Below are 25,379 nucleotides of genomic sequence, written 5' to 3'. Positions count from 1 at the left end.
TTGTACGTTCAGGACAAAATTATCCAAATTAGCTTTGAATTTATGGAGTCATTTTTGTTCCATTATTATACTGTTATTGCAAACAGAAAAAAAAAAATAAAAATCTGGGGGAAAAAATCCCCTAAAAAAATCACCAGTTTAACCTGTTTATCCTGATGTTTGATGGGAAAAACAAAAACGAAAAAAGCCCATCACTCAATGTCACAAAGTTCTCTTCTTAACTTAATAAAAAAAAAGTAAAACCAAACCATACAGTGGAAACTGAAAAGAAAAAGCGACTGAATAAAGTGGTGTGTAGAAAACAGACCGTGTTGTTTAAATGAGCTGCCAGCGACACGTACCGAGGTTGTGCCGGCAAACTTGTGCATAGAGCTTTAGCTTGGTGAAGGCGTCGCTGTTGCTGCTGGCAGCCTTCAGGAACCAATCGCTGACGGGCTGATCCATGACGTTTTTGGCTGCACTGCCGCCAACGACGACGATCCCATCAGGGTAACTCTTGGAAATAGGCCGGTGCTGACCCAGGCGACAGGACTGGAAAAACCAAACAGTTACGGTTCAGAAGGTGCAGCGGAGGGCTCGACAATAAGACAGGCTTTACTTTAAGCTGGACTTTCTGTCACATCAGAGCAACATGAAAGGGAAACATGGTTTACTAATATTCTTGCCATTCCATTGATCTTTGACACTGTTAAATAAAAGCCAGAGAAACCAGCTGCCTTGGAGGGTCACCGTTACTAAACTGCTTATCAACAATCAAGCACAGCAGGATTGAAAACTGGTTGACAGTTTTTATTTAAAAACCGATGCAGATTATTTTGACAGTCTGAAGCTGGGCATGCACTGTACGATATTTTGTCCTTTTTGTTTGTTGTTTTTTTTACCTCGTAAACAGCTGTGAGGTCTCTGAAGAAGCTTTTGGCGCCGCTGAGCATGGCTTCGCTGTCGGGACAAACGACGACGTACCCGACGTCCCGCTGAGAGCCGTACGGTTCCAGCTGAAGTTTCTCCCAGTACGGCAAACCGAACGGAGACAGGACCACGAACTCGGAATCAGACTCATAGCCCACCATGAAGGTGGGGATGGGCAGAGGCTCTGGAGACTCGTCTGTGCCTGTGGAGGCCGGAAAAAAAAGACAAAATCCCCTTAGATTGTCCAAAAGACTGAAGGATAAGAGAGATGAGAGATAATCTGATGCTTTAAGCTTACCGTAGGAGCCCCGCCCTGCCATCTTGTGGAACTGCTGCCAGGTGAGGGGACCCTGCACCCCCCACGACCGCACTGTCCTCCTTTTCTGGATGGCGTCCTGGAGAACAGGCTGGAGCGACATCAGCACCCGCAGCACATCCTGAGAGCACAGGGAACTCACGTCCACCGCTGAGGACGGAGCAAGGAAACCAAAGACAGTATTAGAAAAATATCTGCTCCCTAGTTGTTAGGGTTAAATGATAATAACCCTTTATTGTCCTAGGAATAACAAAAACAAACACACAAGTTACTTTTCTGCAGAAGAGGAGAGAAGAGACTCCCTGAATAAGTGATCAACTCTGCTGGGACCTTTTTGTCCCCTGCCTTTATTATCGGACTTCAAAGGAGTAACATGAGGGATCAGAAGATTAAACATACAATAAAGGAGGTGCAGGTTTATTGCTGGTTGTTATCAATCACCTGGAACAGCATGGCTGGATAAGACCAGGACCTGGGAGAAACATTTGCTCTCCCCGTCTGAAGTTAAAACAACTCATCATTCCTAGCAGGGCTGTTACGGCCCCTGGCCTTTTAAGACTGAGCAGGCTTTTCTTATGCAGGTTCAGCTCTGACAGATCTTCCTTGTTGGCTGTCTGAGGACTGCAGTGGAGCTAGAGATCAGAAGGCTGGAAATAGAGGCTGATAAGGCTATACAGCTGCGCACTGGGGGCTTGTCCGGGATGCACAGTCTTAAAAGGCCAGGGGCCGTAACAAGGGCAAATGCCTGATACTTCGTTCAAATAAAATGATGATATTTATATCATCATTTTAACACTATATTTAACATTAGTGATCTGATGATGGTTCCCCACTCACCGTTTTGTTTGGCCCAGTGGTGCAGGCAGCTGCTCTTCACCAGCGCCTCGTCCACTTTGCCTCCAGACATGTTGTCCATGAACTGCCTGCCGTGTTCCAGAGCCATGTAGCAGTCGTTGCGGTAGTCCCTCTCCTCCACTCGTATGCAGGCGGGTATAGGGGCCCCGCTCGGCCCCCACGCCGCCGCCTCATGCTCTGTTACCGAGATGGGTGAAAATGGGTTTGTGCATTGGTCCTGCAGGAGAAAAATCAGCTCGTCTGGGAAGCCGTCCCCGTTTCTGACCCCCGTCCTCTCCAGTGACGACAGCCTCTGCTCCTCGAAGCTCTTCTCCGCCTCCTTGCTGACGTCCGAGCCGCGGCCCATGATATCCAGCTCGTCCTCCAGGAAGAGGCCCGAGCCGTGTCCGTAGCGCCTGTTCACCACGGCGCTGAAGCCGCAGCTGCAGGGTTCTTGGTCCTCACCGTCGGCGCCGCTCAGGTACACTCCCACGTCGGCTCCCTTTATGTTCATGTTGCACACGCAGATGCAGCAGCTGTCGAAGTTGCAGTCCTTGAAGAGGTTCATGACCGACTCGGAGAGGATCAGCGTCACGTAGAGGCTGTGGGCTTCGGGGATGGAGGGGACCGTGGCCGGCTCCACCGAGTTCAGCGGTCGGCACGTCGAAGGCGTCGAGGCCGGAGAGTACAGGTCCGAATTCTCGTACTTTACTGAGCCTTGTACGCTGGAGGGGCCCCTAGGGGTGCGCGGAGTCCGAGGCGTGCGTGGGGTTGGGGCGGAGAAGCGTGGCGTAGCGGGGGAAGGCAGGATGCCGGCGCCGCTGTTGCTGGGGGGGGCGCTGTTGGACATGAAAGGAGTGTGGGTCTGGGGGGTGTAGGTCTGGGTGTAGTCCTGGTCCATGGTGCTGCCCACACTGGGAATATTACTGAAGGCAGACACATCGAAGGACAGCAGTTAGCATGAGGAGGTTCCACAGTAAAACTCATCTGTTTCCCAAAGTCTACGTTTATTTAAAGTCTCCAGCAGTCATTTAAAAATCTATACTAGAGAGAATATCAACAGGATTTCATCACTTAGCGTCCCACTCTAGGACCTTATACAGTTAGCATCACTAATAGTAGCTACATTTACACTGAAGTAAATAATCAGAGACTAAAAATGCGTCCTGTAGACGTATCACTCAGAATACTCGGCGTATTTCAGTGAAGCGGGTCGCTACGCTCAATTTCTATGAGCGAATCGTCCCTTTCACTTCTGACATCTGGGCTCCGTCTCTCTGGGCTCTGTCCAGCGCATTTCAGCACAAATGCTGGTTACACTGAAGGTGGTCAAAATGACACGGGCAGATATGCTGAATTTTAATTAAAACAGTGATTTTAAAAACATTTCCCTCCATATTTGTACATATATGTGAGAAAAGCAGTGAAGACCTAAACCCTGAACCCCTTCTGTCTCGGTCATAGACTCGTCCTGATTGCTGACAGGAAGGTGAAAACATGAAACATACAGCAGATAGAACATCAAAACTGAAGTGGATGAATGCTGAGCCTACAACATGTCTACAACATTTGAACATTTGGCCATTATCAGAATTCAAACGTCTGAAAATACTATAAATATGAAATTATTACATGATGTTCAATAAATGATAAGTGTTTTTAATTAAGAGTAATTTTCATTTTAATGTTCTTTACTGGAGGCATCCATGTTTGTCAAAGAACACTACTGCCACCTACTGGTTTGTGACGTCACGGTGCGGTATCAGCTGTTGATCAAGTCCCAGTGCTGTATCTGGTGTTTGTCATAACGCGCTATTATCCAAGTCATCTTGAAAACATTCTTCTTCCAAATGTTGGCTACATATTACGGGTTTTTTCTCTGGCCAGAAGTTTGATGTTAAATCCTCCCTCTTGGCAATCCAATGACAAACCCTTCCGTAGACGATCAGGAATCGGAAAGGTGAAATAACTTTTTTTTTCCCCCACCTTTACCCGATGTATTCCAACATCCTACTGCCATGCACGTGGGCATTGTCAGTTTCACTATAGCTCTGGTGAATTTCAATGGTGAAGTCCTCTGGAAATCTTCAATAATTGTTGTTGATTGCAGATGTGTCTAGTAGTTCCCATTGATTTTGCTTGTAAAGCGGAGAGAATGGCGCTAGGCTTACCGCACTGTGACGTCACTGCTGGAAGATGGCAGGAGGGAGGTGTTACTATATTTGGGCAAAAATGGCCGCTCCCAGACTCAGTGATCGCAACGAAAATGATTATGTCTATTTTTTTACTGATTAACGCTAAATTCATTAAATTACCGCCAACATATTAGTTTTAGGTATAGATAATGAACCATTGATCATTCCGGAATTTTCCTTTAACAGATAATGGAAGCTGAGATATCTGACCGCTCATACTTTCATCACTAAAACAAACCTCCACATGTTTCGCTATGAGGTAACAAAGCCATGTCCTAGCGTACATGAGGAGAAGTACATGAGCATGAAGTCCCATCTACGGCACATTTAGTGTGAGACGGACACCAAAGTAGCAGCTGCTCTTCAGATCAACATCCTCACCCATGGACTGATCTGAGGTCAGGGTTATTTAGAGAGCAGAGATGAGCTTTCAGGCCCTCCTGACCCTTTAATACCACATACAGGACCTGTGGGTGGCCGTCTGGGGTTTTCTAACTGATTCAATAGAAATCCCACAGACATCAAGGTCACACGCTTTGATTTGATGAAGCGTTTAAGTGCTTAGCATGAGGGAAAGAAAAGGAAAACTTGATTTAATGTTTAGAACACAGAACGAATTAAAAGCCTCTGAAGACAGAAGAGTTCTTCTGTGGTCTCCACAATCCAAGCTGGTTAAACTAAACCAAGCTGACAGGAGAGGAAACGAGAGCAGAGATACCAGGCAGGTATTTCTACTCAACTGTCTGCTCTGCCTAAGGCAGCCATGTGTGGATAGTGAAGCTGGCTGCTAAGGTGGCGTTCAGGATAACTCCAGGAAAGGAGGTTACGGTTTTACCTGTCTTTGTTTAGGAAGCCCAACACTGGCACAGGATGCAGCACGTCTCGGGTCATGGTCCAGCTCGCTCGGTAGACGCAGTCCTCTGGCAGTTTGATGGGGGGGAGGCACTGGCTGGGCAGCGTCTTCAGGGGGGCGAACATGGAGCAGCCTACAAACGCCTGGCACAGCTCGGGCTTATACACAAACGAATAGTCCTATGAAGACAAAACAAAAAAATAAAAATGGCTCCCAGGAAATTAAAATAATAAAGAAGCAGAGCAGGAACTTCAGGAATATCCAGGAAGGTTTAATAAAATCAAACAAGAAAAACACCTTATTAGGAGTATCGAGTTAATCACCAAAAACTATGAAAGCAGAAATCCAACCAGCTGCTGTTCTTGAACCCTGTGGAGGTTCTAACCTGAGTGTTCTAATGGACAACAGCAGCCTTAATGTGGCAGAACCAGGCTGCATATATGGAGGAAACACATCTGCCCCGCGGACCAAACACGAGACGAGAAGAACCTGCATGGACAACGTGGAGCTACGACTCTGACAGCTGAAGCTCAGATGAACGTCCACTTAGCTTCACACAGTGGTGCAAGTATTTATTAACAGATGAAGAAGAAAAAAAAAAAAAAGAGATTCTTGACCAGATCATATTAATTGCTTCTACCTTGTCACTGTTTTTCTCCTGCTTCTGATCAGAACCGTTTTTCTTTATCTACTGCAGGTTTGGTTTGAGAGGAATCATTCCTGCTGCTGTCGTCACGTACCGGAGAAAAACTTCACATCACAGACTGGAACAGATCAATCAGGTTGAATTCTAAAGGCCATTTCTATTATTGACTTCAAGCCGATTTCATTCAGAACATCAGAAAATATTAAAGCAGCATCCTAAACATTTTTATCCCAGCCTTTCTGCTGTTGATGATCATCTATTTACCACATATCTAATATTTACATGCATGTGTAGAGATGAAGCAACTCCTCCTGTTGACCAACCAGCTTCTATGAAACTAAACTTTGAAACTAAGATAAAAAGCAAAGGATTCCAGATTTAGCATCATAAATTAGCACCTAGCATTGCTAGCAGAGCTAACTGTATATCCAAAAGCCTGCAATCGCATGCTGAAAAATGTGTTAACAGCCTTCATGTTAGTTGATGCAGGTCTTGCTCTCTCTCTCTCAGCCTAAATAAAGAACATTTCTGAGTATGTCTCTATTTTGCATGTTTAGCAGCTTTATAAGAAACATTAAATGTGACTAACTAAAGCAGATATATCTATATGCCGAAGATTGCCTGGGAACAGTCTCAGAGAAGCCTCCATTCACGCACAGCTCTATATTTCTATCGGCTGCATCCGGTATTGCTGGATGCAGCCAAGACCCCGTCAGAGTGATGGCGCAGCAGTTACATATTAGGGGTGTAAATAATAATCGTTTTGTATTGATGCATTGACCCAACAGCTGACAATCCGATGCATCGATATGTCCGCAAGACTATCGATTCATGTTTTTTTTTTTTTTTTCCTGCCGGCCTATTTTTATCCATTTGCTCCTGGACGTAATTCTCCCTCCCGTGCTGTGGTGGCGCTAAACCTATTTTGCCCTCCTACCGCGCCTCCTAGTTATACTCTTACAGCAGTGTGTTGCAGTGAGCTTGACACAGAAATTTTTGATTTATGCTCACTATTGAAGCGGGGTCTGTGCTACACACTGTGGGTCTAGATACGGCCGAGGCGGCGAGGAAGTGGGGGCGAATTTAGTCCGACAACGGAGGGACATGAGGGCCAAAAAGAGCGGAGATCCAGGTGGAAAAAGGGTCTCAGTGTTCTCGCGCACCTCGCTCTTCTAGCGGGTCAAACTTCAAGAGTTGTTTTCCGCAATTTCGGTCATAAAAACAAAATAAGCCGGCCTCCAGTATTTTTTGATGCAAGGCCTTTCAGAATCTATAACACAGAGGTATTATTATTTTTCAGTGAATGAGGTTTTAATAGGCCTAGGTGGAGTACAACTTTTCTACTTCTGTTATTTGCTGTTGTTTCTCAATCAAATCGTTGGGTCAGGAAATCGATACCGAATCAAATCGCCATGATGGATGTGATTTACACCCCTATTACATATTTCCTTTTTTGAAGAGAGTTCCAGTCGGAGATTATCCATTTTGTTTTCCAACAAGTGGACGTTGGAGAGCAGGACTGATTGAAGCGGTGGTCTTACAATCCACTGTTGTGTTGTTTACATCAGTCCTTAGCACTCCGCAGCTTTTTTAAATGGTCAAAAATGTCAGTATTGAAAACATTTTGTGAGCTTAGCTCCAGCAGGCATTGGCGATCATAGATACGGGTTAGATGTTTAGTTTGTACCATTTTAAGCGTCATATTTTGTGAAATTGTCGAGAGGAGCTGCTCTCGGCCGCTGCCGCTGCCATCATGCCAATCAGGGTCAGGATGTATAATTAAATGTGGCAGCTCAACATTTCCATTTTTATTTTCCTTTGAATCTAAATTAAACAAACGTCATAAGCTCCGACATTCAGGCAGCTGGACTCACCTTGATCTCAGACGGTTTGGGGCTGCAGAAGCTCTCCTCCACCTCGATCTTGAAGTGGCCGCCCAGCACAGAGGTCCCGTCCAGCATGGTCATGCCGTGGTTAGTCTCCATGATGCCGTAATCTTTGCTGCACATGTTCATGGGCGAGTAACCCATGATCTGCTGCTCGAGGGATGGAGGCGTGGGAAAACTCTGTAGGTCTGAACCTGGAGGAAGGCAAAGGAAAAGCTAGCATCACCAGTCCAATTACCCGTCAATCACATCACTGAACCAGCAGACGATAGATGTCCTGTTTCACACTGCACAACAAACATCTGGAAACCATGCAATGTGAATCCGGCATATGCCTCGATGCGTCTAACAACTCGTTTGTTATTTCTGTAAAAGATACTTGCTGATGTCAGCTGGGCTCTGCAGGGAAAGACGACGAGCGAACTGCAGCTGAAGAGAGTCTGGTGTAAATATGAAACAATAATGAAGATAGAAACCTAACATGCACTCATCAAACATTTACATCAGCACATTTATCCCACTGCCTCCTGCTTTTCATGTATTTATGAGTTCGTTTGACACCAAAGCAGAAGCTGGTTTTTTCAAGTTAAATAAAAGCTTTTCTGATGAGCAGAAGATTCTTGGTGCAAAAGTGCAGAGTATGAGAATTGTTAACATCTTAGAGTAAGATGGCGTTACAGAATTAAAAAAAGATGTAATGGTAAAGGGGAAAAACTCTGGAATATTGCCAAGTGGTTGGAGAAACGGGTTGCTTTTGATGTCATGGTGATAAATCAAGTAGTAATAAAAATAACGATGATGAATGTCAATAATAATGAATAAAGGAATTTTGAACTGAATGGAGAACAATGGAAAACAAACTGGATCAAAACATCAAAACAAAACCGGAGAGTCAAACATTTTTACAGGTTTGATTTCTTTCTCCAAACCCGAAAAGCCTTTAAAATGTTGATCTGTTCTTTTTATCGTCCAGAAGAAGCAACAGGTGATGTTCTACACGCTAAAAGCAACAAAGCTGAAGTAGCATCAAAGCAAAAGGTGTCGAGTTCAGCAAAGCTGCTGCTGATTCATCTAGATAACTCTTAATAACTTTGGCATTAATGTTAATCCACTGATAACTATGATGCTGCGTTCACTCCAAACGCAGCAGGAGCAGCAAGTTTACGTGCAAAGTCAATGGTTGACGCGCACCAAGGCGCAGCAAAATGTCCCGCAGCGCGTTTTGAGCAGCAGGAGCAGCACGTCGGGAGCGCTGCTGCTCAAGATTGAAAAATGTTACTTTTGCAGCTCGATGCGCCCCATCAACCAATCAGAGGCAGGGAGCTGGAAGGGAGACCGACACATCGCTGATGATACAGAGCGCTATGATCGCTCCTCTGAAACAGTTTATTAACGCCTAAATTAACTTAAAATGCTGAAACCCGCCGACAAAACATGTTCGCTTTTATTATCCTGGTGTCTGCAGTTTGGATTACGTCCATGAAAACTGCTTTTCCAGCCGCCGAGCCGAACCGCAAGGAGGCGACCGGGCCATAGGCTGCTGTTGAATGGGATTCCTACTGACAGCGCACCACTGGTATGTGGGTGTCTGAGCGGCTCCGACAGAAATAATATTGGAAGGCAGGATGGTCATCTTAATGAACGGACTGCAGTGAGGAAGTTTTCAGGTGGATTTTCCCACTTAAAAACATATTAAAACTACTTTATTCCCACTGATCACAGCAAATATAGCTGCAAGGCAGACCCACTTTTCCACTGCGCAGCCAGAGCAGCAAAGCTGCTTCAGCCGCGCGTCAGAACTAACTGGTACAAGCAGCAAAAAGGAAGCAGCAGTCGCGTTTCTGCTGCTCCTGCTGCGTTTGGTGTGAACGGAGCTTAAGTCTTCTGAGCTAAAACGAAAGTTACGTATGTAACTACGGTTCTATGAATCCCGGATGACCGCCAGAGGGCGGTGCTGAAAGCACTGAATGTTCCCTTCGGGCATGCGCAGTTCGAGTAATTATACCAACAGAGTCACACCTGTGACACCGGATGACCACTCAGAAGCTATATAGCCTGGTGTCATCCTTTGCTCTGCTCCTACAGAATCTTCTCGCAAAAGCAAGGATTCTGAGTGACAGAGAAGCTCTGGCGGTCATCCGGGATTCATAGAACCGTAGTTACATACGTAACTTTCGTTCTATTTCATCCCTACTGACCGCCAGAGGGCGGTGCTGAAAGCACTGAATGACTAATGCCAACGATGTCACAAGAAATCCTGAGCACATACCTCACAGATGAGGCCCAGCAGAACCTTGTAAAAGGACCTGACCCAGGGGATGAGGGGCAGCCACATTGACACTGTAGAACCTGGTGAAGGTGGTTGGGGATGACCATGAAGCAGCAGCACATATAGCTTCCAGCGGAACCCCTCTCAAAGCAGCCCAGGAAGCGGTGACGCTCCTGGTGGAATGTGCTCTCACACCGACTGGCAGGGAGCAGTGACTTGCAGCGTAGGCGTGGCAGATGACACTCACAATCCAATGGGACAGACGCTGTTTAGAAAGAGGACAGCCTAACCTTGGACCCCCATAGCATAGGAAAAGCTGGTCCGAGCGTCTCAGATTGGCGGTGGCTGCAATGTATGCCTCCAACGCTCTTACTGGGCACAACAACTCAGACTCATTCTCAGTTGTACCAGATTGAGGCTGAAACCGAGCCAGCCGCAATGGCTGGTTACGGTGAAAAGGAGACAACACCTTAGGCACAAACGCAGTATTAGGCCACAGGGTAACACCAGAGCCATCTGGATTCCACCTGATACACCTAGGGCTGACAGAAAGAGCATGTAGCTCGCTGACCCTCTTAGCTGAGACGATAGCCATCAGGAAAGCAGTCTTGCAGGAAAGCCACTTGAGTTCTGCTTGTGCCAAAGGCTCGAATGGAGGGTGGCACAGAGCTGTGAGAACCAACGGCAGATCCCAATCTGGGGCTCGTGGGGCTGGCTGCTGGCACAACCTACGAGCACCACGCAGAAAAAGTGAAACCAGTTCATGGCGCCCCACTGTACGGTTGTCAACAGTTCGGTGAAGACATGAAATTGCTGCAACATACATTTTAAGGGTCGAAGGAGAGCGGCCCTTATCAAGGAGAGACTGGAGGAACTCCAAAATAGTGGGCACCGAGCAGGAAACTGGGTTCTCATTGTGGGCAGAGCACCACGGAGAAAAGAGGCGCCATCTGTTAGCATACTGCAGCCGAGTGGAGGAAGCCCTAGCACTCAATACGGTGTGTCTCACGGTGTCTGAACACCCAGTCAGCCTCCCAGGGGCCATGCCCACAGCTGGAGACGTTGAGGGTTGGGGTGCCATATCTGTCCCCCCAACTGAGACAGCAGATCCCTCCTTGCTGGAAGACGCCATGGAGTACCGTGACACAGACTCCAAAGCAGCGGGAACCACGGCCGCGCTGGCCAGAACGGAGCTACCAGCAACACTCTGTGGCCCTGCTCGAGAACCCTCCGTAGAGTCGGCCAAATCAGTGAGGGGTGGAAAGGCATACAGGAGAACCTGCGGCCATGGATGAGCCAGTGCATCCTGGCCCAGTGCGCCCGCCATCCCGGTTAGGGAATACCATAGGGGGCAATGGGTCGACTCCTCTGTGGCGAACAGATCTACCTCTGCCTGCCCAAAGAGGTTCCAGATTATGCGCACTACGTCGCGGTGAAGAGACCACTCTCCCGGAGCAGGTGCCTGGCGGGATAGAGAGTCCGCAACCTGGTTCTGCCGTCCTGGCAGATACGCTGCGCGCAGGGTTCACAGACGGGGAAACGCCCATTCCAGGAGATCCCTCGACACCTTCAAGGGACGTGTTGACCTGGTGCCACCTTGGTGGTTTATATGATAAACAACAGAGGTGTTGTCTGTCCGAATCAGCACGTGCCTTCCCTCTAGGTGGGGCAGAAGGCACCTGAGGGCCATGTGCACAGCCCGCAGCTCCAGCACATTTATGTGTTCGGTGCGCTCCCTTGGGTCCCAGAGACCCCGAACAGCTCTGTGTTGCCACACGGCACCCCAGCCCATGAGGCTGGCATCCGTGGTGACCACCTCCCTTCGACACACTACTAGCCCCATTGGAACACCACTGGACAAAAGGGTCCCGTCTCGCCAAGGAGCTAGGGCATGGAGGCAGCTCCTGGTCAACATTAGCCTGCAATGCCTGTGCAGCCTGGCGTCTAGGCGAAAGCTGTTGAGCCATCGCTGCAAAGGACGCAGAAGGAGCAGCCCTAAGGGCAGGACACGAGTGACTGATGTCAGTTTGCCCAGCATTCGCAGGAAGATGATGTAGGGAAACTCCCTGCCCAGTCTGAATCGACGGACAAGCTGGAGTATCTCGTCCACCCTGTGAACAGATGGACGGGCCATCATGGTAGCAGAGTCCAGATGCATCCCAAGAAAGGTGGTTGTCTGAGATGGAACAAGACAACTCTTTGCCAAGTTGACTTTGAGGCCTAACAGTGACACATGAAGTAGAAGCTGGGACGTATCCCGAGAGGCAGCTACCTGAGAGGGAGCACAAAGAAGCCAATCGTCCAGGTATGGCAGAATCCTGACTCCGGAGGCCTGTAGAGGAGAGAGGGCTGCTTTCACGCATCGAGTAAACACCCTCGGGGAAAGGGAGAGCCCGAATGGGAGCACCCGGAATTGCCAATGGCGCCCCCGATAGGCAAACCTGAGAAAACGGCGATGTTCTGCCGCAATAGGCACGTGAAAGTAGGCGTCTGTCAGATCTACTGATGTAAACCAATCTCCCGCCACAATGGTCTGAAGGACCTCTGTTATGGTGAGCATGTAGAAGGGAAGGACCTTCAGGTACCGATTCAGTCCCCTTAGATCTAAAATTGGGCGAAAACCGCAGGTCTTCTTGGCCACAAGGAAGTATGTGGAGTAGTAGCCTCTGGGTTGCCGCAGAGGATCTACAGACTCGATTGCCCCCTTGCCCAGGAGGGCGGAAAGCTCCTGGTCTAGTGCCTGAGATTTCACCGGGTCTGTGATGACAGTCATCTTGACCCGATGTGAGAGGGGGGGCCGCCGTCGGCTCCAGTTCCGACGGCGGTTAAGGTGGCAACCACCCATGGATCTACGGCATGAGCAGCCCAGAAATTCAGCTGCTGATGGGAAAAATGTCCGACGGCTGGCCCGGTGGCATCATCTTCTATCCCCACGGCCCCTGGGGGCTCTGGGGGGAGGGCGTCCAGGATTTGAGGCCCGGGTCTGTCTAACAGGGCGGCAGACTGGCTCACGAAAGTCCCTCCTCGGTCTCTGCCGCACATCATGGGGATAGGAACCAACAGGTCTGCCACCAGTCTGAGGTCGTGGCTGAACGCTGGGGGTAGTGGCAGGGCGGCCCGAACGCTGGGGAAAGGCAGGTATGCTCCTGCGAAGGCCGGAAAGCTGCTGGCTAGTCTGACGTGCCTGAGCAGTCCGTTCCAGCGCCTCCAAGGCAGCTGATCCAAACAGCTCCCCTGGTACAACCGGGACACCCCTGAGGGTCCTACGGCATGCTTCAGTCAGAGGAGATTGTGCCAACCAGACCTGTCTACGAGCTTGGACAAGGAAAGACCCGTCCAAGCTCTCTGGTCATCAGCGCGAAGGCCTGCAGCGCTGCGTCACTATAACCAACCGCCGCACTTGCACCACCAGTGTCCTGAACAGATGCAGACAGGGCAAACATGAGGTGCGCCAGAGAATTGCCAAGGCGGCCAGCACGCGCTCCTGCATTGTACGCCTTACAGAGGAGGTCATCTGTAACCCGACATTGAGTCCGCGGGCACCGGACATCAGGACGCAGGGCTTCATCTGGTGACACAATCAGTGAAGCAACAGCTGGTTCAATTGCTGGCATACGGTCCAGGCCGGCCTTCACCGACTCATGCATGGCAGCTAATACACGACCATCCGATGAGAGACGCGACAGCTCTCTCGGTTCCCGCCAACAGGCGTGTAACTCCTTCAAGTACTCCTCTGATGGAGGTACAGAAAAAGGAGTAGGAGCCCTTCCACGTCTGAAAAAGGCACTGCCGGAGCTGGATGCCTCTCCTTGTGGGAGTTCCAGCTGCAGCTGCTTCAGGGCCATAGACATGACCTCCCGCATGGAACCGTCACCGGCCTCTCCAACCGCACTCTGAGATGAAAATGAACCAGCCTCAGAGGCTTGAGAGGACCCTGCCTCCTCCTCATCTCTAAAATGAGAAGCGGAAGCAACCAGAGAGATAACGTCATCCTCTACAACCAGCTCGGGCATTGGTGGGGAAGAGAGCCCAACCACTGGGAGCGAGGGATCAGATTGCCGTGTCTGCAACAAGGACTTCATCTCTGCCAGCTCTGCTGACAACTGCTCCACCCTTGTGGACAGGCCCTGGTCAGGTTTGGCCCGCTTCCTCCGGGGGAGGGGCACAGATGCTGTGGTCCCACCACGGCGCTTAGAACGCTTGGGGGGAACCACCTGCCCAGAGGGCGGAAGGTCCGAGCCCTCCTGGGGGCACAACTGGGCCAACCGGGCCACCCTCACTGCATGGGGCATAAAGCTGCAGTTCATACAGGGGTTCTCAGACAGCGCCTCCAAAAGGTGCTCATGTCCAAGGCAGGTAGGGCACAGGTCGTGGCCATCCTCTGCCTGCAGGGCAGCCCCACAATCCATGCAGCTGTGAGAGCCATCCATGTCGAAGGCCGACAAGGCTTAAAGAACAGAAAGTTATCGAAAATCGGGAGAGGGGGCGCAAACGCAGCCGTCACCAATTACAGCAGAGAAACGAAAGAGGCTGCGAGCACAAGGCAGCCGATACTGGGAGAGGGGGCGAGAACCGCTACCGTCACCAGGTATAAAACCAATAAACCAAAAAAGCTAACAACGTTAGCTGTATGGAAACTTAAGTTGGGAGTAGGAGCGAACAACGCTGCTGTCACCAATTAAGAGAGCACACCAACGAAAAGGCTGCAAAAAAGGTTGATATTGGGAGAGGGGGCGAAAACGCTGCCGTCACCATTTATAACTAAGCAGACCGATGAAGAAGGCTGCAAACAAACCAAAAAAGGCTAACAACGTTAGCCGTCTCCAACTTCGGCAAACGAAGTAGACCACACTTGGTTGGGAGAGGGGGCGAAAACCGCGGCCGTCAGTAATTATAGCAGCGCAGACCGGTGAAAAAAAGGATGCAAAAGTAGGGAATATACTGGGAGAGGGGGCGAAAACCGCTGCCGTCACCAGGTATAACACCAACAAACTAAAGAAGCTAAATACGTTAGCCGTATATAACTTCGGCAGTGAAGTTATTCACACTGGGAGTAGGGGCGAAAACGCTGCCGTCACCAGTTCGAAACAAAACAGCACGAAGCTGTAGGTAAAAAGCTAAAGTCGTGAGCCGGGAGAGGGGGCGCGGACGCTACCATCACCAGCAAACAACTCACTTACCTTCCGTAATCCTCAGAATCGACCCGTTGCAGCCCTGGGAGGGCGGAGAATAACCGCAACTCCGGTCAAGAGACAGTGGCTTCAGACAACGGGGAAGTTAGCGAACCGCTTGAGAGAAGAAAAAAGGAGCAGAGCAAAGGATGACACCAGGCTATATAGCTTCTGAGTGGTCATCCGGTGTCACAGGTGTGACTCTGTTGGTATAATTACTCGAACTGCGCATGCCCGAAGGGAACATTCAGTGCTTTCAGCACCGCCCTCTGGCGGTCAGTAGGGATGAAATAGAACTAATATTTTCCACCACTAGGTGGCGAAGCCAAGCGTGAGCATCCAACAGTTCCTGGACAAAGAAAGCTTCAAACTGTGCAAACTGTGGGTGAATCTCTGTGTAACTATCTTATTCTAGAACAGACATGCTGTGAGTCCGTCCATTTGAATGTGTAAAACACTGAAGAGACGGAGAAATACATACTAATGCAGGAGGCTGGGTCCAACGAGGATGGCTTTGACTCTTTGCCAAACTTCTCATCGGCCCCGTTCACAGGCCGCCTGGTACCGGGCTGTGGATACAAAGAGCAGAGATGATCATCCAGATGGAAACTCTCACCTTAAGGAGCCAAAAGTTCATCATTGGGTTAGCTGAACAAAAGTGACTGCCGTCTGCAGGAGGAGCAGAGGAGGATAGCCGTGCACTGAGTTCTCCACCCACCGTTAGATCATCCTCATCAGAGTTGAAAAGGTTGTCGAGGTCGTTGAAGGAAACCACCAGGTCCGTCACGTGCATCAGGCTGCTGGAGGTCATGCGGTTTTGAGCAGCGGCGTGTTGGGCATCTGCATATGAGTAGAGAGACGGGAGTTAATGAGTTAATTAACTTGCATCCATTTACAATCTAGTGTTGAAAATATATATTTTTACTCCTGTCATAAATTCTCAATTTGATTAAGGTTTAAACTTTGACTAGGCCACAAATGAACTATAAAGAAGAAAGTGAAGTGCTGAGGCTGAAGTGCCTGCATCAGCATCATCTCCATGTACAAAGCTAGGGATACTGCTATACTTCTGATGTATATCCCCGACTAATCAGCTGTATTTCTTGAACAATATGTGACCTCAGAGGGAAACCAGCTTAAGGTTATTCTAAGGTTATTATTAAGAAGAAAGTTCAACATAAATGCATGATCTAATTTAACTCTCTGCCCTATTGTGCATTGGTTGATCACATTAAAGTCGTAGGGAAGCGGCTCTTCCAACCTCTGCAGTTCCGAATTCTCCGACTTTACACGAGTAGATAAAGTGAATGTGATTGGTCGATTATCAAGGGGGCGGGATTGTTGTGGCAGAAGGCTCACAAGTAAGTTTGATTGTGGCCGGTGTCTCTGAAGCATCTTGCAAACCAGTTAGCAACTTAGTGCTACTAGGTTCCCAATAGGAAATTACATTGTAGCACTAAATTGGTGACTTAGCAACGACAGAGTTTAGTGTCGGAGGTCGTGGATGAGTCTCCTCCATCATACATTTTTTTTAGAGGAGGAAAGCGGGGACTAGGGGTGGGTATTGCCAAAGAAGTTACGATTCGAATCACGATTCATAGGCCACGATGCGACTCTATCATGATGCATCACGATACTTGAATTATTGCGATGCATTGCAATATTTTCTCCTCCATGTTTTGTTTTTGAATGACTCGGCGCAGTATCCCGCGGCTGGAAATGCTTGTGACACAAGGCAGCGTGCGTCAACACATCCGCAGCGACATCTACTGGACTGGAAGTTGTATTACACTTGTTTTTGGCTGATGTTCGCCAACCATTCATGCAATTTTATTTATTCATTTTTTTAAATTAATAATCGATACTTGGCGTCAAGAATCGATGCAGTAGATCACGAAAATTAGATCACGATGCATCATCATGACGATTATTTTGCACACCCCTAGCGGGGACGGAGATGTTGTGGAAGAGGACGCCAGGGCGGCAGAAGCTTGGTTTGGTGCCGTACATGTTTGAGCCCTTGTCTCACAACGCTGCCAGTTCTGTTAGCTCTACGCCTGCTGAAGACACAGACGTCCATCCCCATGAACACTGGGACGGAACTCAATGGGAAAGGAAATGATTCCTATTTCTTATTTCATGTCGACATATGAATCAAGATGCTATGACCGAAAAAGTTTGATGACAGATGATATATGATTGACTGAATTTAGGTATTCAGGCTGATGTACAACTAACTGGCCTGCATAAGATAATGAAAAATAAAAGAGTACATTTATATACATGTTTAAGCCAGAATGATTTGACATTTAAATATGATTTCCCTTTTTGTGATGTGGGTTATACGAGTTGTTATGATTGAATGCTTACCATCAGTTTGACCGGCTCCTCCATCTTCACCCTGAAGAAAACAAAAGCAAAGATGAAATGATCTAAAGCAGAGAGGAGGTGAAACTCAAATACTGTGCAGTTCATAGCTAAAAAAAAAAGGCACTGCAAGTAGATCAGCTCCTTCTCAAAATAGATAAGAAACACCAGAAAATGGCTTAGTAAAGACACCTGCTCTCCTAATCGATAGAATAATCTGAAAAAAGGGACCAAATGATGGAGCGGTGTGGGAAAATTGGACTGACACAGAACAGGAAGGAGGCGCTGCTTCTTTCCACGGTGGCAAATGGGATTTCCAGCATGGACCACCCAACCAACGGCTTCTCTGCCTCCTGCACAGACATCAATATCTGGGAGGCCTGGCCCTCAGTGTGTGTGTGTGTGCTGAGCAGTGCTAGCTGGGGAACAGCACTGTTATGTCCTCTTCATTGATTTCATTTTTGCTCCGGGGCTTTTCTCTGACCAGTGCAAGGTCTAATTTGTCTTCCTTAAAAGCCTGACATACACACCAAGGTCACAATCCATAGGCAGCAATGAGGCCTTAACCCAATATCAATATGTTTGCCTTGGGTGAAAAAATGTGCTTGTGTTCTAGCAGAGTTGGAAATGACTTTAATCTCTCTTATTGCCCTTTCTTGACCCATCTAAAGCGGATTCCAAACCTGCATCCTCTAATTGATTCAACGGCACCTCTGCACAGTGATAACATGATGAGTCGTGTGAAAAGGCCAGCAGAGTATGGACTGGATTTGGTTTCGTTATTGGTGCAATTGGTGTTTTTTGATCAAAAACTGGTTTTGAGGGTAACTGTTCTGTTTTCAAGGATTTTATCATTTCAAATTATTTAATTTTTTTCCTTTTTCATAACTTTATTTTTTATTTTATTTTTTCCATTTTTTATGTAAAAAATTCAGCTACTCAAATTCAATTCTTCTTAAATTGCGCCTTACACATTCAAAAACAAACACTGACCCTTAACCAATCAAATTGTGCTCACTAACGTCCAGCAGACCAATAGAGATGCAGCTTCACTCATTATTCCAGAGGAAAGCCCGCCTCCAGAAGAGAAAACGCACTTTGAAATGAATGAAATTCCTAAAATTCGGTCTGAGAAGATACATTTTGAAGCAGTAAAATCTGAGCATAGGAAGAAAGGAAGAAAAAATGTTTTGAAAATTAGAAAACCTCAAAATGACTTATAAAAACTTTTTTTCCAAAACATCTCGCCTGGTCAGGCAGGCCAACAATGACCCTAACGACTCCCTTTTCAGAAGCGTAGTCCAGTATCGGGTATTGCAGACCAACAACGTCCTGAACAGTTTTGAAAATCTTGGGCAATTTTAAGATCTGTCCAGGGACAACAGTTGAAAGATTTGGCTAGTTCTGGTGCATTTGCAGGAATGCTTATTAATGTAAACTGTTCCTGTCAAATAAATAAATCTAAATGACTCCCCGTTACTAAGGGGTCAACCTTTTCTTTCAGTTCAATTTGCATATTTTCTAAGCCAAAACCAGGCTTTGTTGGTTATTCTATAAAGCCTGGAACTCAAAGCTAATCCAGATATTTTAAATTGAAAAAAGCTTCCTGGATGAGAAGCGAAAACCTCTTCAAACTTGGAGAACAAAGTTTAGTAGTTTTTTTTTTTAAACGTTTTTTGCAAAAAAACTTTTTTTATTAAAACGTTTGTAAACTTTCATTTCTGGATTGAATTTTGTATTTATTTTCATTTACAAAAACATGTTCTTCGTTTCCAACTATTATGATACAAATTTCCCCCCATGGCAGAGCAGCTAGCAGGTCTCCAGTTAAAGCTACTGCTTGATCGCCGTTAAGGGTTCATGGTTGAGCCACAAAAGTTTGATCAGAAACTTTTTTCTTCATAGTGATGGGATAAAGATGGATACGTAACATTTAGCCGATTCTTTAGAAGAAACACTGACTTTATGACCCACTTTTTATAGTCTGGGCTTTAATTATAGGCAGATTTATTGATAATCATCTATAGTTTTATGTCTCCATGCTTTTGCAGATGTAGAAATCCCTTTAATCAAACTTTTCAAGCTTTATTCTGAGTGCATTGAAACCCTACTTACTTCGCCAGTTAATAATAATAATTAAGAACAGGGGTCTTCAACGTCTTCCAGGCCAAGGACCCCTAAACTGATGGCGATGGAGCCTCTAATAATATATATTGTATCAAATTGTGTTCTATCAAACTGGTCCTATAGTCACTCTATTACAGATGGAGTCATGTAACGAAAGTAATTTCTCCCTGGGATTATTAAAGTATTTCTGATTCTGATTCCTGGTTGATGGGACAGGTGTTGTGAATGAAACGGTGCCCAGCTTGAAAGAGTTCCTGTGTGTCGCTGAATGTGTGCATTGAAGACTGAAAGACATCTTCTGCCTCCATTTATCTGTTTACTACAGTGTGTTGAATTCATGTTAATGTGGATTTAAAGACATTTCAATTAGTGGAAAAAATTGCAGGGGGGAACATAGATAAAAAGTCTAATCAACCGAAACTTTCGCAACCCAGATGCAGTACCTCTGTGGACCCCCTAGGGGTCGTGGACCCCCTGTTTAAGACCTCCGCTTAAGAGCAAAGAGAACACTGGAAAAATGATCCAGAAATAAGTAGAAATTTCTTAAATTAAGTCTATTTACCCTTATTTAAAGTAGGTAAATGAGATTATTTGCCAACGGAATGAGTTTACTCTTAAAATAAGATATTTGGATAAAATGCACTTGAAATAAGACAATGCGATTGTGTTTTCTTATTTTAAATGTAAATTGTCTTGTTCCATTGGCAAAATGTCCCTGTTACCTTCTCAATTCAAGAACAAATGCACTTATTTTAAGAAAAAATGACTTATCTTAGATAATCTAGATTTCGATTTTTTCCAGTGAACAAACACTGATTTGGATATAAACCTGGCGTAGAAAAGGAATCCATGTATCTGCTTAAACACCAACATATACGCAGAGGTATACAGATGCCACCTAAATCAGATGGACTGGTGCTCCATAGAGTGCTGCTCTAAGATCAGAAAATGTGAGAAAGTATTCACCAGACCCACAGGAAGACAAATATTAAAGCATCCTTTTGTGGTGTTAAGATGGAAGGTCTGACCAATAATTAGATTATCAGCGGATCTCCTTGAGGAGGCTGGAGCTAGAGCCATCAGAGTCCACTGAGGAAGGGGAGCGATCAAACAGTGGGAGAAACTGATTCGCTGCTGCAATGGGAAATACTAACAATAGTGACTGAGGATTGCTTCCTGTTGAGTTTAAACACGGCCAGTCAAAGAGGACGCACCAAGAACCACATCCAGGAGGAAAGCTATTTTTACTGCTGTGCTGCTAAGGACGCCAGTGGCCTATTTTCTACCTCGTTTCCTTCCAGATCTCAAGCAAATAAAGTCTCTGGTTCCATTACATGAACGAGTCGCTGCTCTTAAAAAAAACAGGAATAAATCAGCGCAAAAACAAACAAAACAAAAGATTTGTTGATAGAAAGAGAGTCGACAAACTGAACGAGACGGATAAAACCAAACGACCACGCCGGACAACTTGCCCCCACTTCCTCTCCGCCTCGGCCGTATTTAGACCCACAACGTATAGCGCAGACCACGCTTCAATATTGAGCATAAAAAAAAAATGTCTGCGTCAAGCGACACCTGCAGCAGGAAGTATAACCAGCCACACAATCGTTCTGATCTGAAAGACAAATGTGATTACCGGTAGGTCTGGTGGTAACCAGGCAGCGTTAAAATGACAATTTCGTTTGCCTTCATGTTCTGAATTTCCCTTGAAATATATGATACTGCTAGCCTACTTCCACTTAGTCTGCCTCAAATAAAATTTCGCTGTGATGAAAAAACTGTTTTCATTAAATTTTTTTTTAACTTTCTTTAGCAGGTCAGTTTGGCCAAGATTGCTTTCTCTGTCTTTTTCTTCGTATTGCCGTGCAGAAAAGTTGCAGCTGCTGGAAGATGTCGAATAATGTTCTGTATACCGTTATGGTAACTGTACTTTTTCAATAAATGAACCTAGTATTTTATAGCTTCAAAGAGACACAAAATCTTGTTTTTATTCATTCCACTGGTAGTCTGTTTTGATCAAATAGAAATAGATGCCTGCCTCCAACTCTGGCCTCCTTTCAATAATGGCCTGGACCAGGATGTACCTGAGTGAAATAAGGGCTTCGGCCTATATTAGAGGATTTACGATAATCCCATTTAAAGAGTTTTGATGCCAATTAAGGCTTTAATTAAAAAAATTATAATTTAATTACTTTTTTAAAGACCCGCATAATAACCTCTTCTTACAGCCACAAAAAAACCCCCAAAAAACACTGGCCTGGAGTCCAAAATGTTCAGTCTTGTAGATTTTAAATTGTTTTGAAGATGGTCCTTCTACTATAAGGAATGTTTAAAATTGCTTTTATGCATTCAATCATTTCTTCACACTAAATAAATCCTAAAGACACCCTGTCCTGTTTAGTGGTCTGCAACGAGGAAGTGACGCAATGCGAGGCTAATACTGATGTAACGAATGAACAGCAAAGCTGATCTCATCACAGCAGTGAGAACTTGTCCCCTACCTTGTTCTTCTTGCCTGGCTCCCGCTCTCCCGCCCCTTTATCCTTCTTGTTGGAGAATGTGAACTTGACGTCTCCTTCCTCGAAGGCGTAGGGGTCCACCTCGGGCTCGTGGTCTCCATCGGTGACGGCAGCAGATAAGTACTGGTTCCTCCTGGCTCTATACATCTGAAGCCGCTCCTCAGACACCTTTAGTGGCATTTTAGATGTAGACATCACTCTGTGGGGGAAACAAAGATGGATGAACTCCTAATGTAAACTCCAATGTTGTAGGACTATAACCAATAAGAAATTATCCCTTCTGAGTTCTTATTACTTATTGATAAATTGATGTTTTTGGGGTAAAACTGGAGCAGTAGTAGCATTAAAACCTTCCTGTTATCTGCTGAAAGTCTTGCTCTCGTTTTTTCTCCCCAACCTGAATTAAATGGAGACGTTTCACCAAAACCATTTAACTTCTCTGCACTTCCTCTGACCTTGTGCAACCAATAACAGCTTTCAGCTGAAGAGGATGGCTGGCAGTTTGAGCTGGATGCCTTTTCTTTTAGTTTATTTAATAATAAGATGGAAACTTTCAAAAGTAAAGCAGCCGATTCTGATCTACAGTTCATTTCTCTATGGATCTCTGACCAAGAACTGCTAAATAGTCTAGTTTATGGAGGACCGCTCTACAAGCTGAGTCCTGTGAGGGAACAGATGGTATCTTATAACATATGTCAGTGCTGCTGTCATGTTTACATGCAGTAACATAAATGTCACCGACTGCAAACAGTTCTGACAGCTGCCATGAGCTCCAACCCATGCAGCATATTCGCTCAATCCTATTTCTGCAGCTTTTAAAACAACCCCTTGACACATCTTGAAGCTGATCGTGGTGGCATCGCTCTCAACATCGGATCTACGGCTGCGTCCTGCTTGCAGATCAGAGAAGCATGAAGAAATGGAGAGCAGGGACTGAGCCAGCTGATGCATCAATTGTCCCTCTTTTTTTTTTTTTTTTGCTGGACATGCTGGTCCGGCCCAGATGTAAGGCGGTGTGTGCAGTGGCCCGAGCAGGAGATTAGAGGCCATTCAGAGTCTGTGGTCGGAAGGATTACAGCTCGCTAGAAAGGGCCGTCCGAACAGCTGGGCCCTTGGGACGACTGAACCCTGCTGATACAGTAATCCCTCCCACTACATGCCGAACACCTGCTCTTTGCAGCTACGCTTCCTCACCAGCAGCATCTTCTTAGAGCGTTTTGCAGAATTGACCCTACAGGTTACAGGACGTAACGTATGATGTCAAAAAGCTAGAGATGGACCAGGCTAAGCGCCTAAAAAGAGTGGGGGTCTAAAGGGCAGATTATACTCCTGCATCCGCACACATCAAATGTCGCTTGGGTCTGGTTTTGCTGATATGCTTCTGCACCGTCGGTCTGGGATTTCTAGGGACGCACAGCAGTTTCCCGCCAAACTGAAATAGGGAGCCTATTTGAGAACTTCGGCGGCGCCGGAGGGAGTGTTTATCTTCCAAAAGAACCATGGTGCGTCTGCAAGATTCACGGTCACGGCAATGGATCTAGAAGGGGTTCTGTTAATGGAGTTGGCAAAAAGACCGATTAACCTTTCGTCATATTTGTCCATTTTAGTTGTTTCTTTGTTTTTAAAAATGGCGTGCCACGGCACCGAATCGAGAAGGACGACCACACAGACAGCCGGAAAGGCGTACCAAGGACCAATAACAGCTGCTTTTTGTCTGCACACTTCCACTTGAAGTCTGTGCGAGTTTACGACTGTCCGACGTGTAGTCAGGATTTTTTAGAGGTGCGCGACGATGGTTGCAGAACCTTGTGGGCCGTGGTCGCCCACAGAGACAGATATGATGGTTGCAGAGGTTATGAATCAGAAGCATAAATCGGCCTTAAGGCCTGGGACCATGGAAACAGTGAGAGGAATGTAGTAATTGACGGAGAAACTGGGTGTAAAGCTTAACGCTGACACTCACTCTGTGACCGACACCAGGTCCTGCGATGCGGCGGCCTCGTCCCTCAGCTTGTCTCCAGGCAGCGGCGGCGTAGGTAGCTCCGCCTCCTTCCTGCGAGGCAGGTTGAATAACCTCCACGGTGTGTGGGAGCCGTCGTCCTCCAGGTCGACGGCTGCTCCCACATACATGGTGGGCTCAGGAGGCTCGGAGAAAGCCGAGTTCCCTGGATGGGAGTGAAAGTGCTGACTGATGCCCTCGGGGCCGCCGGGTTCCTCGCTGCCTCCCTTCGCCCCCGCCAGGCAGGGCTCTGGGGGCAGCTGATAAAAGTGTTGGCTGTTGGGGGTGGAAGGGTTCTTTATGGCCTCCCCTGACTCCTCACTGCGCTCGCAGGGGTGGGGGCTAAGTGGCGGGGGCTGGGGGGAGTTGGACTGTTCTGAGGGCCCCGCACCGATGGCTTCGCCGTGGAGCTGCGTGGCTTTAGTGAGGCTGCTAACATCGGAGGATCGGAAGCGTCCCCCGTCCTGCCCCCTCAGGGCCAGCCTCTGGCCCACCGCCGCCTCGTTCTCCATGGAGGCCTCCTCGCTGGTGGAGCTGCGGTGATGGAACGGCGTCTGCGGCCTCTTGGGCAGCTTCTCTCCTTTCTCCGGCTTCTCTCCTCCAGTTTTGTGCTTGGCTGGAGGCTGGGAGGCCTGAGCCGTGGACTGTGTTTGGCCCGGGGCGCCGCCCGGTCGCTGCTTCGCTACGTTTTTATGTCTGCAGCAAAGAGAAACACAAAAACAGCTGACGATACGAACCAGCACACTTAGACACGTTCTCCCTACTCTAAAGATTAATGCTAAGACGAGTAATTTATTGACAGAGAAAAAGTAATTCAGTAAAGACTTCCACTCTTGGTTTAATAAAGGATGAACCATCTTTGTCTATGATGTCACAGAGCCTGAATACCGATTAATCGTTAAATATGAAGAATAATCTGCTTGTGAAAACACAGACTGGCTGCCGACTGTTTCCCCCTGTGATGTTCCAACACCACAAACCTTTTTAAGCAATAGCTTATCAGACACACTAAAAAAAGATTTGATTTTCTCTTTCTATTGTCGAAGAAGCATTAAACACTGAATGTTATTTTTCTATTAATCCTCTAAAGGAGGCGTGTTAACCAGATTTTACTCAGAGTTGAGACCTGAAAACACCGATTGTTACGACTTTTTAATCTCCAACCCAATTTAATTTCCACGTCACACTGACTGCATATAGAGAGGCTCCGACTAGGCAGGGTGAACAGATCTGCACAGAGTTTTCCCTCTTATGTCTCTGTGCCACAACTATTTCCCACATTTGACTT

The 25,379-nt window shown here is 46.9% G+C and overlaps 1 protein-coding gene across 1 annotated transcript in view; it reads right to left on the bottom strand.

Moving 5' to 3' along the window:
* med13a (mediator complex subunit 13a) overlaps nt 1–25,379 on the bottom strand; it is a 145,704-nt gene that overhangs the window by 12,385 nt on the left and 107,940 nt on the right. Inside the window, exons 9-19 of the mRNA XM_038297763.1 lie at nt 24,056–24,787; nt 22,075–22,291; nt 17,450–17,480; nt 15,798–15,919; nt 15,561–15,648; nt 7,628–7,833; nt 5,090–5,286; nt 2,063–2,985; nt 1,208–1,375; nt 882–1,111; nt 342–531 (exon numbers count right to left, since the gene is read on the bottom strand). Of these exons, the coding sequence (XP_038153691.1) occupies nt 342–531; nt 882–1,111; nt 1,208–1,375; nt 2,063–2,985; nt 5,090–5,286; nt 7,628–7,833; nt 15,561–15,648; nt 15,798–15,919; nt 17,450–17,480; nt 22,075–22,291; nt 24,056–24,787 (3,104 nt within the window). The remainder of the gene's footprint in view (nt 1–341; nt 532–881; nt 1,112–1,207; nt 1,376–2,062; nt 2,986–5,089; nt 5,287–7,627; nt 7,834–15,560; nt 15,649–15,797; nt 15,920–17,449; nt 17,481–22,074; nt 22,292–24,055; nt 24,788–25,379) is intronic.

Source organism: Cyprinodon tularosa, unplaced genomic scaffold, assembly GCF_016077235.1.
Source record: "Cyprinodon tularosa strain WSP-4 unplaced genomic scaffold, ASM1607723v1 ctg396, whole genome shotgun sequence".
NCBI classification, from domain to species: Eukaryota; Metazoa; Chordata; class Actinopteri; order Cyprinodontiformes; family Cyprinodontidae; genus Cyprinodon; species Cyprinodon tularosa.
The sequence above is the reverse complement of the archived record's forward strand: the minus strand, read 5'-3'. Positions and strand labels throughout refer to the sequence as shown.